This window comes from Sphaerodactylus townsendi, linkage group LG03 (assembly GCF_021028975.2).
Source record: "Sphaerodactylus townsendi isolate TG3544 linkage group LG03, MPM_Stown_v2.3, whole genome shotgun sequence".
Lineage (NCBI taxonomy): Eukaryota > Metazoa > Chordata > Lepidosauria > Squamata > Sphaerodactylidae > Sphaerodactylus > Sphaerodactylus townsendi.
Genome location: NC_059427.1, coordinates 154,060,896 through 154,075,476, shown reverse-complemented (window position 1 = coordinate 154,075,476; position 14,581 = coordinate 154,060,896). Strand labels below are relative to the sequence as shown.

General features: G+C 46.1%; 1 protein-coding gene across 1 annotated transcript; it reads right to left on the bottom strand.

The window, feature by feature from the left end:
* Positions 1-635: 635 nt before the first annotated feature.
* Positions 636-6,716, bottom strand: LOC125430341 (pre-B-cell leukemia transcription factor 1-like). The gene is made up of 4 exons (XM_048492292.1): positions 6,446-6,716; positions 4,488-4,678; positions 2,787-2,922; positions 636-863 (listed from the first exon to the last, which is right to left on the bottom strand). Exons 1-4 carry the CDS (start codon positions 6,635-6,637, stop codon positions 651-653), a joined length of 732 nt encoding a protein of 243 aa, XP_048348249.1. The 5' UTR covers positions 6,638-6,716; the 3' UTR covers positions 636-650.
* Positions 6,717-14,581: the final 7,865 nt, after the last annotated feature.

The following is a 14,581-nucleotide window of genomic DNA, read 5'->3' as shown; positions in this document are numbered from 1 at the left end:
CCGTTCTGTCGCCAACAGCAGTTCCCCTGATGGAATGACTGTTCTGTTTGCAGGGGGTGGACCATTTTGGCTGGTGCTTCCCTCTTCCTCCTCCTGCTACAGACTCCTATTTTGCCCCCACAAAAAATCTTCCAGGGGATCAACTAACCCGCAGGAGTACAATTTGTGGGGAGGAGACACAGAAAGCTGCAGTAGGAAGAGAAAACAGGGAAACTGCTATCCTCAAGTGAAACTCCACTTGTCCAGCTCAGGATCTGAGCCTCACTAAACATAATTGTTTGTATATGCAGATGTCAGCCAAGCCTGTTAAAGAAGAAGCACACACATTTAAGGTCTTTTTTCTCTCCGGATTTCTATTAGCAACACCCCCATAAAAAAGAGAAATGTGTTCAAAATGTGCAGGGAAATGGAATGGTTACATGATCTTGAGTCAACCACAAGAACAACTCTGGGTGTTGCCTTTTTATTGCCATGTCCGTAAGTAGAGCAACTGGCAAGGGCCTCAAATGGCACAAAATGGCAAAACAATTGCAAAAGAACAAGCAGAAGAATTTAGACACACAATAAAGTTCTGGGTGACTTTCAAACAGTGCCAGGCCAGCCACTACACTTCAGCAATCAGAGCAGAAGTTTTTCCACCAGCCTCAGCTTCACTCAGTAGCTGAGAAGACAAGCTCCATTTTAAACACAGCTTTTCTGTACTCACCAGAATTTGGGGTGGGTGGAGAGCTTGCCTGGTTGCCTTGGGCTACCACATTGGTAGCATCCACCGCAGTTTTAGCGGCATAAATGTTAGCCTCTTCTTGGAATTTTCCCATATTTTTCTTATACCGGATTCTCTTGTTACCAAACCAATTAGAGACCTGCAAGAACACTTCAGTTAAGGCTTAGTCAATGCTATCAACAGAAGGCAAAGAGATTCATAACACAGAGAAATAAATCTGCATTTCATATCTGTGGAGACCACAGAACAAAGAGTTGACATCAACATAACTGCATGCCCTTTAGCAGTGGCATGAAATGATGGCTCTCTTACAATTCACAAGCATGCTCTCAGCGCCTTAAGGTGGTTTTGCCTCAAATCAATACTGGACAAGAAGCAGAAAGCAGTTCAGCATGAGGGAAACAGTGGAAACATAGGCCTAACAGTACGCCACAGCCAGCCAGGCAACCCCCTCTCCCTTCCAACATCAGATATTTCATTTAAAAGATACCGCAAATTGACTGCTCAGCCAAAGAGTTCAGTTCCACAGATCCAGTCTGCTAACAGTGGCACTGCCTGCCCTCTTCTGCAAGAGACTCAAGCCAATGGTTAAGAGCAGTTAGACTCTAATCTGAAAAACCGGGGTTTATTCCCCACTCCTCCACATGAGCAGTGGACTCTTATCTGGTGAACCAGATTTGTTTCCCCACTCCTACATTCCTGCTGGGTGACCTTGGTCCAGTCACAGTTTTTCTGAATTCTCTCAGCCCCACCTACCTCACAAAGGTGTCTGTTGTGAGGAGAGGAAGGGAAAGGAGCTTATAAGTCCCTTTAAATCTCCTTACAGGAGAGAAAGAGGGGTATAAATCCAAACTCTTATTCAAGGACTTGCTTTGGGTGAAGGCTCATAACCCTGGAGCAAAGTGCCACAGCTGGTGGAACATATCTGCAAGATCCAACCCATCGCTGTTAAAATCTCTCATGTTCAAAAATCAGATTTCTTTGTCACAGAGACAGAGCCCAAGAATATAGCACCCTCCAATTTCCCCTTTCTTTCCTGGTAGGCCCTGAAAAAACCTCAGTCAACAGAGGGGGGGGGGGGGGTTGCTTTCACTGTCTTCCCTGTCTTCTGGCTGCCACAATCCTCTCCATTGTAGCCTGGCCCTTCCTCCTTGATCTTCCTGGACCTGCCTTTTGAAGGGTTCCCTGAGTGAGAGAGACATCCCTGTCCTCTCCTCCTTCTCCAGTCCAGGGGGTAGGGCCAGTGCGACTTCCCCCTGGATCTTAGCACATCCTACCCTATCCACCTGACCTCCTCTAAAGGAGCTTGCTTTCAGCCTACTTTGGTCCAGAGAGGCTGGGACTGGCTGTCCCCTTTGTCATACCACCAGGTGCTCTCCCCAGGATCTGTTCTTCCTGTACGGGTCTTCCCTGTATCATGCTGGGTCTCACCCTGCCTCCGTTGCTGTTGCCACACCACTGAGGTCCTTTGGGCCTAGCTGAGGTCTTCACATGTTGCTAAGTCCTTGACTGGGCTGTGTCCAGTTGAGTGCAGGGCACTGCCCTCAGACAACAAACTAATGTTCTACTGGCCAGGTAGAAGAAGAGTGGGCTTTTATTCCCCACTTTTCTCTACCATAAGAAGTCTAAAAGCAGGTTACAATCACAATCCCTCTCCTCCCCCATCCCCATCAGGCACTTTGTGAGGTAGGTGGGGCTGAGAGAGTTCTGAGAGAACTGTGACAGGCCCAAAATCACCCAGAGTACTTCATGTGGAAAAGTGAGGAATCAAACCTGGTTCTCCAGATCCGAATCTGCCATTCTTAACCACTATACTATGCTGGGTCTCAAGGTATAGAGTTACATATAATTTCATAACCATAACATGGTAAATTAAAATGGTGCACCATACATTTAAATGATAAACTTTTATTTTGTAAAATGTAACCACCTTTTAAAAAACTGGTCAGTCTTTGTCTACTCAGCTACAGATCTTTTTGATGTCTATTAAAAAAAACAACCTTGTACAATAATTTGAAAATGGGCGTGTTGGAAGTGGTTTCCACCACAACGTGCTTCCTACCTGTGAGACTGTGATGCCTCCTTTCTTGGCTAGCTCTTCTTTGGCTTCTTCACTGGGGTAAGGGTTACTCAGGTGAGAATAAAAATACTCATTCAACACTTCTGTTGCTTGCTTGCTGAAGTTACGCCGTTTACGCCTGGGAAAATAGCGCAAATTATTTGTTCTGCTGACATTAGAACATCCAGCCCAAGGACTTCAGAAAAGGACGACTGTTTAGGTGGATTGCTTAAACAGTATCTCTGGCATGGGTTCTGATGCTATCTACATAATGGCATGTATTATGCACATTTTCCAAAGCAAAATTTATGTTGAAGCCAAAAGCATACACTATCAAAAATTATATGTAACATTTTAAAATGTAAATAATTTTGGCAACAATTAACATATTGTGATATGTTTAATGATTAATTATTGAATAGTGTTTTCCATGTTATAAATTTTAGCCTAATATTCAAACATGATAGCACATCGATTGTGGCTCTATGAGAGTTTGCCCATCTAATATACTTTCTTTATTTGTTAAGGAGTTTGTTTTCTACCTCCAACTTTTCTTTTCCTACCCTTCAGGTGGCAAAAATTAAAGGGACATGTGCTGTGGTAGCATTGGGGGTACCAGTTTGTAACTCTTTCACAAATACTGGGTATACTTGCAATGTTTCTTATAGAAAATGAAGATATTTATTCCATAAGAATGCCAAATGGTATAGTTTTAAACGCCAGCTAGGTTATAGATTGCGTATTTCTTGTTGTTAAATCAGTAAAATAAGTTTAGGTTTAATAGGAAAGTAGGGATTGTTTTCAATTTTAAATGTCTGTTTTCTCATAGTTGGGGAAGGGAGCCCTCCCGGCAGAGTTTACATCTCTATACATAACCATGGCCAAATCTTATTTCCCCAGAAGAGCTGTAACTGGTGAACCACTTTCAAGGTACCATATACAACAAAGTCAATTTCAGCCTCCCTTTTCAAGGCAGACCTTACAATTCTCCCAAACTGAAGACCTGCTCCTCTGAGGGAGTGCAACCCCATCCAAAATCAGTGATCTCTTGCTTGCCTGTTTTATCAAAAAATAGCACTGCATTTACTTCAAACTAGAAGTTGGCAAACTGCAAAGCCCTAGAACATGGCTCTCCAGCCTTTTTGAGCCTGTGGAATTCTGGAATTCTGGAACAAGGTGGTGAGCAAAACTACAAAATGACTGAAAAGGAGGTGGAGCCAACCACAGAATGTCAGAAAGCAAGGTCATGTACAACTCTAGCAGTAATTCTTCAACATATCTGGCACAAGTTTTGTTTAACAGGATGCCTTTTAAAATGAAAGTAAGGTTTAAAGATATTTCTTACATACACACAGCTTTCCAGTAGTCACACAGTGAAGATCCTTGTGATGTAGTGGCAGCTGCTATAGAAGCAACTTTTTAAAAAAAAATCTGCCCAGATTATCGGATCTCCAAATGCCCACCTAGCTCCACTCACTTTCTAAAAACATTTGGCGTGCTCCAGGAAGGATGGCAGTGGGCACCATGGTCTTTATGGGCACCACATAGGAGACCTCTGCCCTAGACAGTGTTTGTTCATTTATTCCAACCTTTTCATACAGGGATCAATATCAGCCTGCATAACCAAAGTATGTTGTAAGGCTCTGTACAATGCCCAGTGCTGGGCATAATGGATGTGAGCAATGAATCCTGATCATTCAATACCTTGCATCAAGAAACCGCGAACGCAGGATCATCACTGCCTCACACGTGCTCTGCTTCAGCTGCATTTGGATGGTGCTGAACTTGCCATGAATTATATTCACCATGCGCTCAATTTCTTTGGGTGAAATTGGCCTTGTTCTACTCTGCTCCCGGAGCAGGTTCATAACGTGGGTAGTGAACTCACTGCAGGCCTGGAAAAAAAGAAATAAGCACATTTAACTGAAGAATAAACAGTTTTGCACTTACCTGTAACTGTTGTTCATTGACTGGTCTTCTGAGCGGGCACACATGGGGAGTTGGCATGCACAGGTCAGCCGCAAAGATCAAACTTCAAAAGTGTCTAGAAAGCTCAGCTCCAAAGAAGCAATCCCCCTTATTCTCTGTCTGGCAACAGAGTCAACAACTCTCCCCCCACCCCCAAAATGGCCTGTGACAAAGGGGTGGGGGAGCACTGTTCCCACATTTCTCTCTGTGCCACTAGGAGAGAGGAAGCACATAGCGTCAGCTCTTCAGTTACCTGGGGTATTCTCCTTGTTCAGCAAAGAGTCTCTCTGGTCAAGCCAGCATTATTTTAAAAATGTCAGCAATCCAGGACAAAGATGACAAGCATCATGACTTCCTTATGTGCCTTGGAGAAGAAGAAGAGTTTGGATTTATATCCCCCCTTTCTCTCCTGCAGGAGACTCAAAGGGGCTTCCAATCTCCTTGCCCTTCCCCCCTCACAACAAACACCCTGTGAGGTAGGTGGGGCTGAGAGAGCTCCGAGAAGCTGTAACTAGCCCAAGGTCACCCAGCTGGCATGTGTGGGAGTGTACAGGCTAATCTGAATTCCCCAGATAAGCCTCCACAGCTCAGGCGGCAGAGCTGGGAATCAAACCCGGTTCCTCCAGATTAGATACACGAGCTCTTAACCTCCTACGCCACTGCTGCGTAAGTCAGAATACGTTGACTTGCTAAGCATGTTGCCTTTTTACACTGAAGGCTAGGCAAGAACGGGCTATGTACATTATCCCTCCATAGTGGTAAAGAAAGAACTGCCTCGCCATGTGCCCATTTAGGCAGGAAGAATTGTTGACCATGGGGCAAGATGGAGGGGACGAGGAGTGCTCTTTTGGAGCTGAGCTTTCTAACAGCTTTTGAGGTTTGATCTCCAAGCGTGACTGCACAGAAGCCACAAAGATGAACATCAAGTTCTCTCAAAGAGGCTCCACATTGTGATTACATTTCATCCACAATTTAAACACAAGAATTCAACAGTGTGATATCAGCAATCTCAAGACATACAAGACAGTCTTCTAAAAGAAGTACTTAAGTGACTTTACTGGATTTGATCAATACCCATTGCATGATACTGTATAATGTATGATACACAGATTGGACTAGAACATTTGTACAGTGCCATTACATTTGATAAATAACAAAGACATATTCCAGTAGCCCTTGCTCCAACAAATACTTTTGTATACTATTAAGACTTGCAGCATACAATTAAATCTACACATAAACAACCCCAGTTGTACCAGTCCCTGAAATTCCAATTCTGTCCTTAAGCATAGCAGAGACATGAGGAGCATAACTTTATAGGGGTTGTACACTATGTTCAACCACAGAAGCTGATGTTGGTTTCTGGACAAGGAAAGGATACTACCCATACAAGCCACTTTCTGGCAAAGTGGGGCAATTCTGAAGAGGAAAGTCATATGAAACTGCTGACTCAAGTGCATGCAGACGAAACTTAGGTAAGGCCGCACTTTTGTAGCAATTGGAAAGCTTGTAAATAGAAAACAGAACTGCCGCCAAAGTTAGAACACCCTGCCGTTTCAAAGTCAGCACAAATAATAGAAATGATATTTTAAAAAATAGAAATACAATATACTCCCTGCTCTGCAACCACAAAGGAAAAACAATTAACTGTTTTTAACGGAGATGATAAAAACTCTTCCATGCAGAAAGATCACCTGTTCATATTTCTCTAGCTCAGAGTGGTATATCTGTCGGATCTGTGACAGCTTGGCCCTGTAGTCAGAGTGTTCAATGCTATTGTCATTTGGACAGCCACCTGATGTTGCCGCTATGGCCGCTGGTCCTCCTCTTCCCCGCTTCTCCGGACCGGAGACACCCTCAGCCAGCAACATGTTATCTAGTCTCATTAGCTGAGCGTCAGGGGGATCTTCTTCCTGAATACCTCGGATACTTAACACTGGATAAATATAAATAGGGAGGCAGAGGATTATTTCAGAAGCAGAGGAATTCAATTGGCAGTCAATATCCCCCTACACACACTGCTCCATGGGTTCTTTATGTTTGGACAAATATACGCAGCTATAACCTCAGATGCATTTGTGACGCAGTCAGGCATCCCACATAACAACAAAGGCCAATGAAGATTTCAGATTTTCTTTTTGCTCAGTAGGTAAGTACAAGCTAAAGCTAAATCAGCAGGATCTTTAAAGAGAAATGGGATAAATTTATATTGGTGAAACCCAATGGAAAGTCAGAGATGACCAAGAAGAACGACACCCAACTGCATAAGCCACAAAGGTGATCGCGTGAAGCAGCTGTATCCCGAGCATATTCGGCAGCTTTGCACAGGGCTCCAAGCAAGATTGCGCCTCTTCCAATTTCAATTTTCTAATCATCATCACCACTAATCATGTTCCAATAAAAATGAAGACCAGTGGCACTTGAAAGTCTGACAACATTTATTACAGTACGAGCTTTCATAAATCAGAAGTCACTTTTATCAGATAATTCAAGAAAGTTTATGCTGGAATAAATCTTGTCATCTCCAAGGTGCAATGGGACCTCTGTTCTATTCAGCTGAACAGACTAACTCAGACCTCTGGAATTATTATTGCATTACAGGTATTCCTATGCGGACAGGACTGTAGCTTGAAAAGACCTTCTGGCAATTGGAGATTCATTTGTAATAATTTTGATTATTTTTGTTAATTTTGATAACTATGCATTGTATGGTGTAGTGCTTCCAAAAAGATGGGCAGCAACTATATCTCTTATAAATGGAAATCTGTCCTAAATCTGCCGTCAGTTTTCTGAAGATTGTCTTTGCTGCAAAATTTAGCCTTTTGAATGGCAAGCAAGACAGCAGTTTTATGCTAGACCTCCTGTGGCAAGAACTCACTTAAGAGGACTGCTTTCCTCTGACTATAGAAGATGGATGTCTGAAGTGAGGTAGTTCAGAATTGCATCTCTCAAGTGGGCAAAACTCCAGGCACCTAGTAGATGCTTGAGCAGAAAAATCTAAGGACAGAGAACTCTCAGGAATGGCATAAGGGGCAAACTGGAAATCTGAAGCAAGAAAGTGGAAATTATCCCACCCCTTCTGTTAGCAGAGCATTTAGTCTGGATCCAACCCATCATTCTTCCCTAGTTCATCTGGTCTGGTATTCTGTGACAGGAGATACTGATTGGCTCATAGAGATCCGGCGAGCTTCAGGGCTCAGCAAAGGTTTGTACTCTAGCCCTCTACAGCGATCATTTTCTTTTCCCATATGTTCTGCTGTTAGACGGATTGGGCCGCCACTATCCCTTACTTCCAATATGTGCCTTTCTTACCTCATCTCCCCTGGCAGCCTGACTTTCAGCACTGTCTATTCTCAAAGGTAGGTGGATGAGAGCGATCAGTGGAGGAGCCAAGGGCTGCTTCTACATTGGTTCTGGAGCTGAGCCTAGCCATAAGCAAAGTGCCATCTGCTGCAGCAACGCATCAAGTCTTTGCACCTGGATCTTCAGCGCCCCAACGACTATTCACAATATCAGAGTCCTAAACCACCTGTTTCATAGAACCCACAAGCCATAAATAGTTTTTACTAGGACTAAAAGGCAATCAGTTATACCTTAAAGCATGAGGGTTTTATTTTGTCTGTTTATTTAAACAAAACATTAACTGAAACTCCGGTGTGTTTTTTTAAGTTCTTTATCCAGACCAACGCATTTAGAAATTATTTCTCACACAAAGAAGAGATTTGTCTGTGCTAATTAGCCAGAAACAGCTATCTTCATTAAATAGCTTCCAAATATCACTCAAACCGAGTTACTTTAATATTTATCCCAATCAGTTAATTAATCAATTAAATGGGTAATAACAAGACAGTAAATTGACTAAAAGGAACCTTTCAATTGGTTGGCAGCTCTAATTTTTATGGATGCTTTTAATGGACAACTCTCAGCTTCATAAACCCCCGAGAACCTGTGCAGTCACAGACACTAACATGCCACTATTCGGTCTGATCCCTAATCATAACACCCTCTCCATATTCATCAAAATGGAAAATAATTAGACTGAGCCAAGTGAAATTCCCATCATTTCTAATTAGCCCTTAATTAAAACACATCACAACCTAAGGTACCCTGGCCCTACTCAATATGCAAATGCAATCATTGCAATATATTTACATATCATTAATTAACACGCTGCAGCGCTGTAATGAACTGTGCGAGAGCACCGGTGCCAAAACAAGAATGATATGCAATTTGTTTAGGCTCATTTTCCAATCCAGATTTCTCTCTGCCCCGCCCCCCCTCCATGTGGTAAGAGTACAGCAGGACTCATATTTGTGTCTTATGATGGAACACTTCTGAGGGAAACACATCTATTGATTAGCTGATTCCATCAACATGACTTTTGCTTTTGGCTGAAACAATCAATTATCTCCAGAGACTGAGTGAGGAACGGTCCATTGGTAGACTTACCCTGAAGGGGCCTTCTCCTGGACGGCGACGAGGGCATCCTGATTGGGTGATTCCTAGCTCATTCTCAGGGAGGCAGGACCTATTTTTGTTGTCACTTCCTGAGGAGGGCTTAATCACCCTTCCTGGATCCAGTATTTGGAGTAACAAAGTAGTATAGAAGTAACATTCACTAACAGGTAATAAGAAACATTAACAACATATAAATGTGGCAACAAGCCGAAACGTATGCTCCTAACAAGACTGTATGTCTGAGTTGTAGCTAACAAGTTATCGAGTGGTTGAGTGAGTGCTCATTATGCTTGAAAAAACGTAGTGGTGGTCCGATCATCAGAATTCGGTGTTCTTTGGGTGGGGCAGGATGCCCTCGTTGCCCACCAGGAGAAGGCCCCTTCAGGGTAAGTCTACCAATGGACCGTTCTCCTGGAGGCGACCTCAGGCATCCTGATTGGGACCTCCCCGAGCAGTGTCCCTGTAGGGTGGGATTAATCACCAAAAATGTGTTCTAGTACTCTGTGGTTGAAGGCCGTGTTGGTGTCAGCTAAAGATTGTAATCTGTAATGCTTTATGAATGATGTGGAGGAGGACCATGTAGCTGCTTTGCAGATGTCTTCCACTGGTACTTGCCGTCGGTAGGCGGCATTTGTTGCGGCACTTCTGGTGGAGTATGCTGTAATTCCTGGTGGGACAGGAGTGTTAGAGGATCTGTAGGCTTCTACGATGCAGGACCTGATATTTGAGGTGATAGCAGCTCTGGACATCTGTGCACCTAAGTTAGGTGTGGAGACGTTAATGAATAAGGATTCAGTTTTCCTGATGCCTTCTGTGCGAACGATGTAAGCTTTTAGAGTTCTTCTGACGTCCAGCGTGTGCCAGAGAGCCTCCTTTGGGTGTTTTGGATTGGGAAAGAATGAAGGAAGTATGATTTCTTGAGCAAGATGAAATGCTGACCTTACTTTGGGGATGAAAGTTGGGTCCAAACGCATGACTACCTTGTTCTTGTGAAATACGCATAATTGTGAGTTGATTGACAAGGCGCGGAGTTCAGATACTCTCCTTGCTGAAGTGATGGCTACTAGGAATATTAGTTTCATTCTGAGCCATCTCAGGGGGATTGACTGGATGGGTTCAAACGGAGGCTTTGTGAGTGAGTTCAGCATGAGGTTCAATTTCCATGAAGGAAAGCGATGGACGACTGGCAGCTGTGTTTGGCGGACTCCCCGTAAGAATCTGACAATGTCCGGGTGTTTGGAGGCAGTGATGCCTTGTAAGCGGGTCCAAACCGTAGATAATGCTGCCAGTTGCCTCTTCAGGGTTGAACTTCTGAGACCTTTTTCCGCTCCCTCCTGCAGGTATGCCAGAACCTGGGAGACCTTCGGATGGATGGGATCTGTGTGGTGGTTATCCGCCCACCTGACGAATGATTTCCACAACGAATCATAGATGCGGAGAGTAGATGGTCTTCGGGAAGCAATGATAGTGTCTATCACCTTTGGGGAGTAGCCCTTCCTCTCTAGCGTCGCGCGTTCAAGTGCCACGCGGTTAAGCAAAACCAATCGGGATTTTGATGGAGTACTGGGCCTTGCGATAGCATGTCTGGAGGTGTGGGGAGGCGAAGCGGTGGACCGACGGACAGCTGAAGAATGGAAGAAAACCATGGTCTCCTCGGCCACCAGGGCGCTACCAGTATTACGTCCGCCTCTTCTCTCCAGATCTTCCTCAGGAGTTTGGGAATGATGGGGGCTGGGGGGAAGGCATATAGTAGGCCTGGTGGCCAGGGGGAGGTCAGCGCATCGGTGGCCGTTGCTCTGGGGTGGTGGTACCTGGAGAAGAAGGTCGGTAATTGGTGGTTCTCCTCTGATGCAAAGAGGTCCGCCTGGGCTGTCCCGAACCGTTTGATTATTAGATGAAAGATCGATGGGTGGAGTTTCCACTCTGCTTCTGAGATGGTTTGTCGGCTTAGCCAGTCTGCCTCGACATTGAGGTTTCCGCTGATGTGTTCTGCTGAGATCGATTTTAGTTGCGTCTCCGCCCAGGTCAGGATGTTGACAGCCTCGCAATGTAGTTGGATGGACCTCGAGCCCCCCTGATGGTTGAGATGGGCTTTGGCTGCCACGTTGTCAGTTCTCACTAGGACGTGGTGTCCGTGGACTTGTTGTTGAAGTTGTTGTAGTGCCAGGCCAATGGCCATCATTTCCAAGAGGATGATGGGAAGCGTTGTCTGCTTGGGTGTCCAAAGGCCCTGGGCTACTTGACCCTGGAGAGAGGCTCCCCATCCTCGCAGGCTGGCGTCTGTGTATATCTGTAGTTTTTCGCCATGGAGGTAAACTTTTCCTGTGGTTAGGTTCTTGAGGCGGGACCACCATATGAGGCTGTGTTTGAACTGAGCCGGAAGGACAATTGTTTTGTCTTTCTTGGTGGTGATGTGCCATTGATAGGGCCTCAGGCACTGTTGGAGGGCTCTGGCGTGAAATCGCCCCCATTGAAGCATGTCGATGATGGAGATTAGGAGGCCCATCAGTTTTGCCAGTTGCAGGATGGTGGTTCTCCTGGCTCTTACGAAGGAAGTCGCCAGCCTCTGGATCTTGATGGCTTTTGTGTGTGGTATGAAGAGTGCGTTGGCTTCTGTATCGATGATGGCGCCTAGGTGTTCCATGCGCGTATTGGGCACGAGCGAACTCTTTTGTAAGTTGACCAAGAAACCGTGCGAAGCCAGCGTCCTCATCACTAAGTTGACATCTTCGTTCGCCTGATCTCTGGATGCTGAGTGAATTAGGATGTCGTCCAAGTAAGGATGGACGTGGATGCCCTGCTCTCGTAGGGCAGTGATGGGAGCTAGAAGTACCTTTGTAAAAACACTTGGGGCAGTGGCGAGCCCGAACAGAAGAGCCCTGTATTGGAAGTGGTGGTCTTCCACTGCGAATCTCAGGAAACGACGGTGCCGTGGATTGATTGGCACATGCAAGTATGCCTCAGTGAGGTCTAGGGATGTTAGGTGATCCCCGGGTCGGAGGTTCTCCATGATGGACCTGAGTGTTCCATCTTGAACCGGCGCAGACGTATTGCCCTGTTGACATAACGTAGGTTTAGGATGGCTCTCCACTCTCCGTTTCTTTTGGGGATGGTGAAAAAGTGGGAGTAGACTCCGCAGAAACGCTCCGATTGAGGGACCTGTTCTATGGCATGAATTTTAAGGAGGTGATGGATAGCCGTCTGTGTCCTCAGTCTTTTTTCTGGACTTCGTGGGGTGGGGAAGTATTGAAATCTGGGTTTGGGAATTTTGAAGAATTCGATTAGGTAGCCTGAGGTGACCACCTCTCGGGTCCATTTGTCGACGTGGTTGCCCGTCCATGATTGTTGGAAACTTAGGAGGCGGGCGCCGACCGGGATGTCGTGATGGTCAGGACCTGTTGGGGCGGTCAGACTGGAAGGATTTGGCTCTCCTACCTGCTCTGAAGCCGGAGTTACGAAAGGAAGGCTGACTGGCATTGGGGTTGTTGCTATTGTTTGGACATCTGCGTGAGGTGAAGGAACTGGACCAGCGTCTGCCGTCTCTGGGAGCGCGCGTTAGGGTACGTTGTGTTCTGAAGGTAGAATACAATTTGGTGTTTGAATTTTGTTCTGACCTGGCGTATTTTGGCATGGTTTTCTTGTTTCCTTTGGATTCTACCAAGACTGCATCCAGGTCCTTGCCGAAGAGCCGGGAGCCATGGTAGTCGAAGGTAGAAATGACCTGCTTGGAGTGTAGGTCGGCCTGCCAGGCTTTAAGCCAGGCTTGTCTTCTAACTACTATTCCTAGGGCTTGTATGCGGGAAACCAGGATGAGAGCATCGAGGTTGGAGTCGGCCCAAAATGAGACTGCTGACAGCATTCTCTCTAGACCTTCTCTGATTCCAATATGTTCTGGGGGAATGATCGCCAGGATTTATCTTGCCCAAATGATGGCTGCCCTGGCCATGGTGGCAGAGGGAGCCAGGGTTCTCATGACCATTGCTAGACGGTCGTGCATTCTCTTGAGGAGAATTTCCCCTTTTTTGTCAAAGGGGTCTTTTAATGTGTCTTCTCCGTCCTTGGTAACCAAACCTCCGGACTGCACTGCCACTACAGGAGAATCGACTAGTGGGGTTTGGATCATAGCGTGTATGTGCTCGGGGAGGACATAAATTTTTTTAAGGAGTGATGGATAGCTCTTATTGACATCTAGGTTAATCCATTCTTTACGGATTTTCTTTTCGAAGTACTCTGGCAGAGGGAAGGCCCTGGGGGCTTCCTCAGATTGAGGAAAAAATTCTTTTTTGCCTTTTGGACAACCTTTAACTGACTTTTTGGACCCTGCTGGAGCAGATGGATCTTCTGCGTCTTCCTCATCATGTAATTCTAAGGCCGAGATGGTTTTGGTGATCATTAAGGGCAGTTCCTCCTGTTTAAAAAATCTTTTGCATTGATCACTAGGTTCAGTGGGATTATCCTCAGTTTCAGAAAAATGCTCTACTGGTTCCATAAAGTCCCAATCGCTACACTCCTCATCAGAGATGTCGATTTGGTCCCTATATCTGGAAGTGGATGGGCATGGGCTCTGGGATTTGGAGGAAGAACTGGATCTGTGGCTTCTCCTTCTATGCCTATCTCTTTGCCTGGATTTATGGTGCCCTCTGGTGCCTTTTTGTTTTTTTCTTGTCATGGATGTTAATCTCTTGTCTGATCTTTTTGGTGAACATTCGCATTAGCAACTCTGGGGAGGCATGAGCCCATGACCTCATATCAGTGAGTGAAACAGTGTTGGAGGAGGTTCCTCCCCCCTCCTCCATGGCGCTGTCGTGCCTGGACTCTGAGTCAGAGTCATTGTGGCTGGAATGGCTGCGGGCGGGATTTTCCCTTCCCACGTCTTCTCTGCCCCCTCGCTCTGCAGAAGAGCAGGAATGCTCTCTGCCGATCTCCTCCGTCTGGCTCTGAGGGGGGTGCGGAGGGAGATGCGGAGTTCCACCGTGCGCATCCTTGGAAAGGGCGCTGGTGCGCCAAGAGGGGGAAGCGTCCTCCCTCTCCGGCTGTTTGCGGTGCTTTGATGGGGCCGCTTTCACGCCCTTGTGTTTCTTCGGGAGAGGGGGAGCGAGCTCGAAGCGAGCCGTCGCTTGCGTTGGCGGTTGGGAGGCTTGGGAGCAAGTCTCCGAGGCCGCGTTGCTGGCGCCCTGGCCTTGCGACCCGGAGCGGGTGGCTGCCCGTGTCCCCTCTGCCGCAGACCTTCCAAAGGTGTCCCGCGGTGGTGAGAAAGAACGCAGTGAGGCCATGATACGGCCTGTGCGTGGTGTGTTTTTCCCCTTGTGTTTTGGCGGGAACCGCGGGGGGGGGAGGGGAAAGACTCTACGGATAGACAGAGACACACAGTG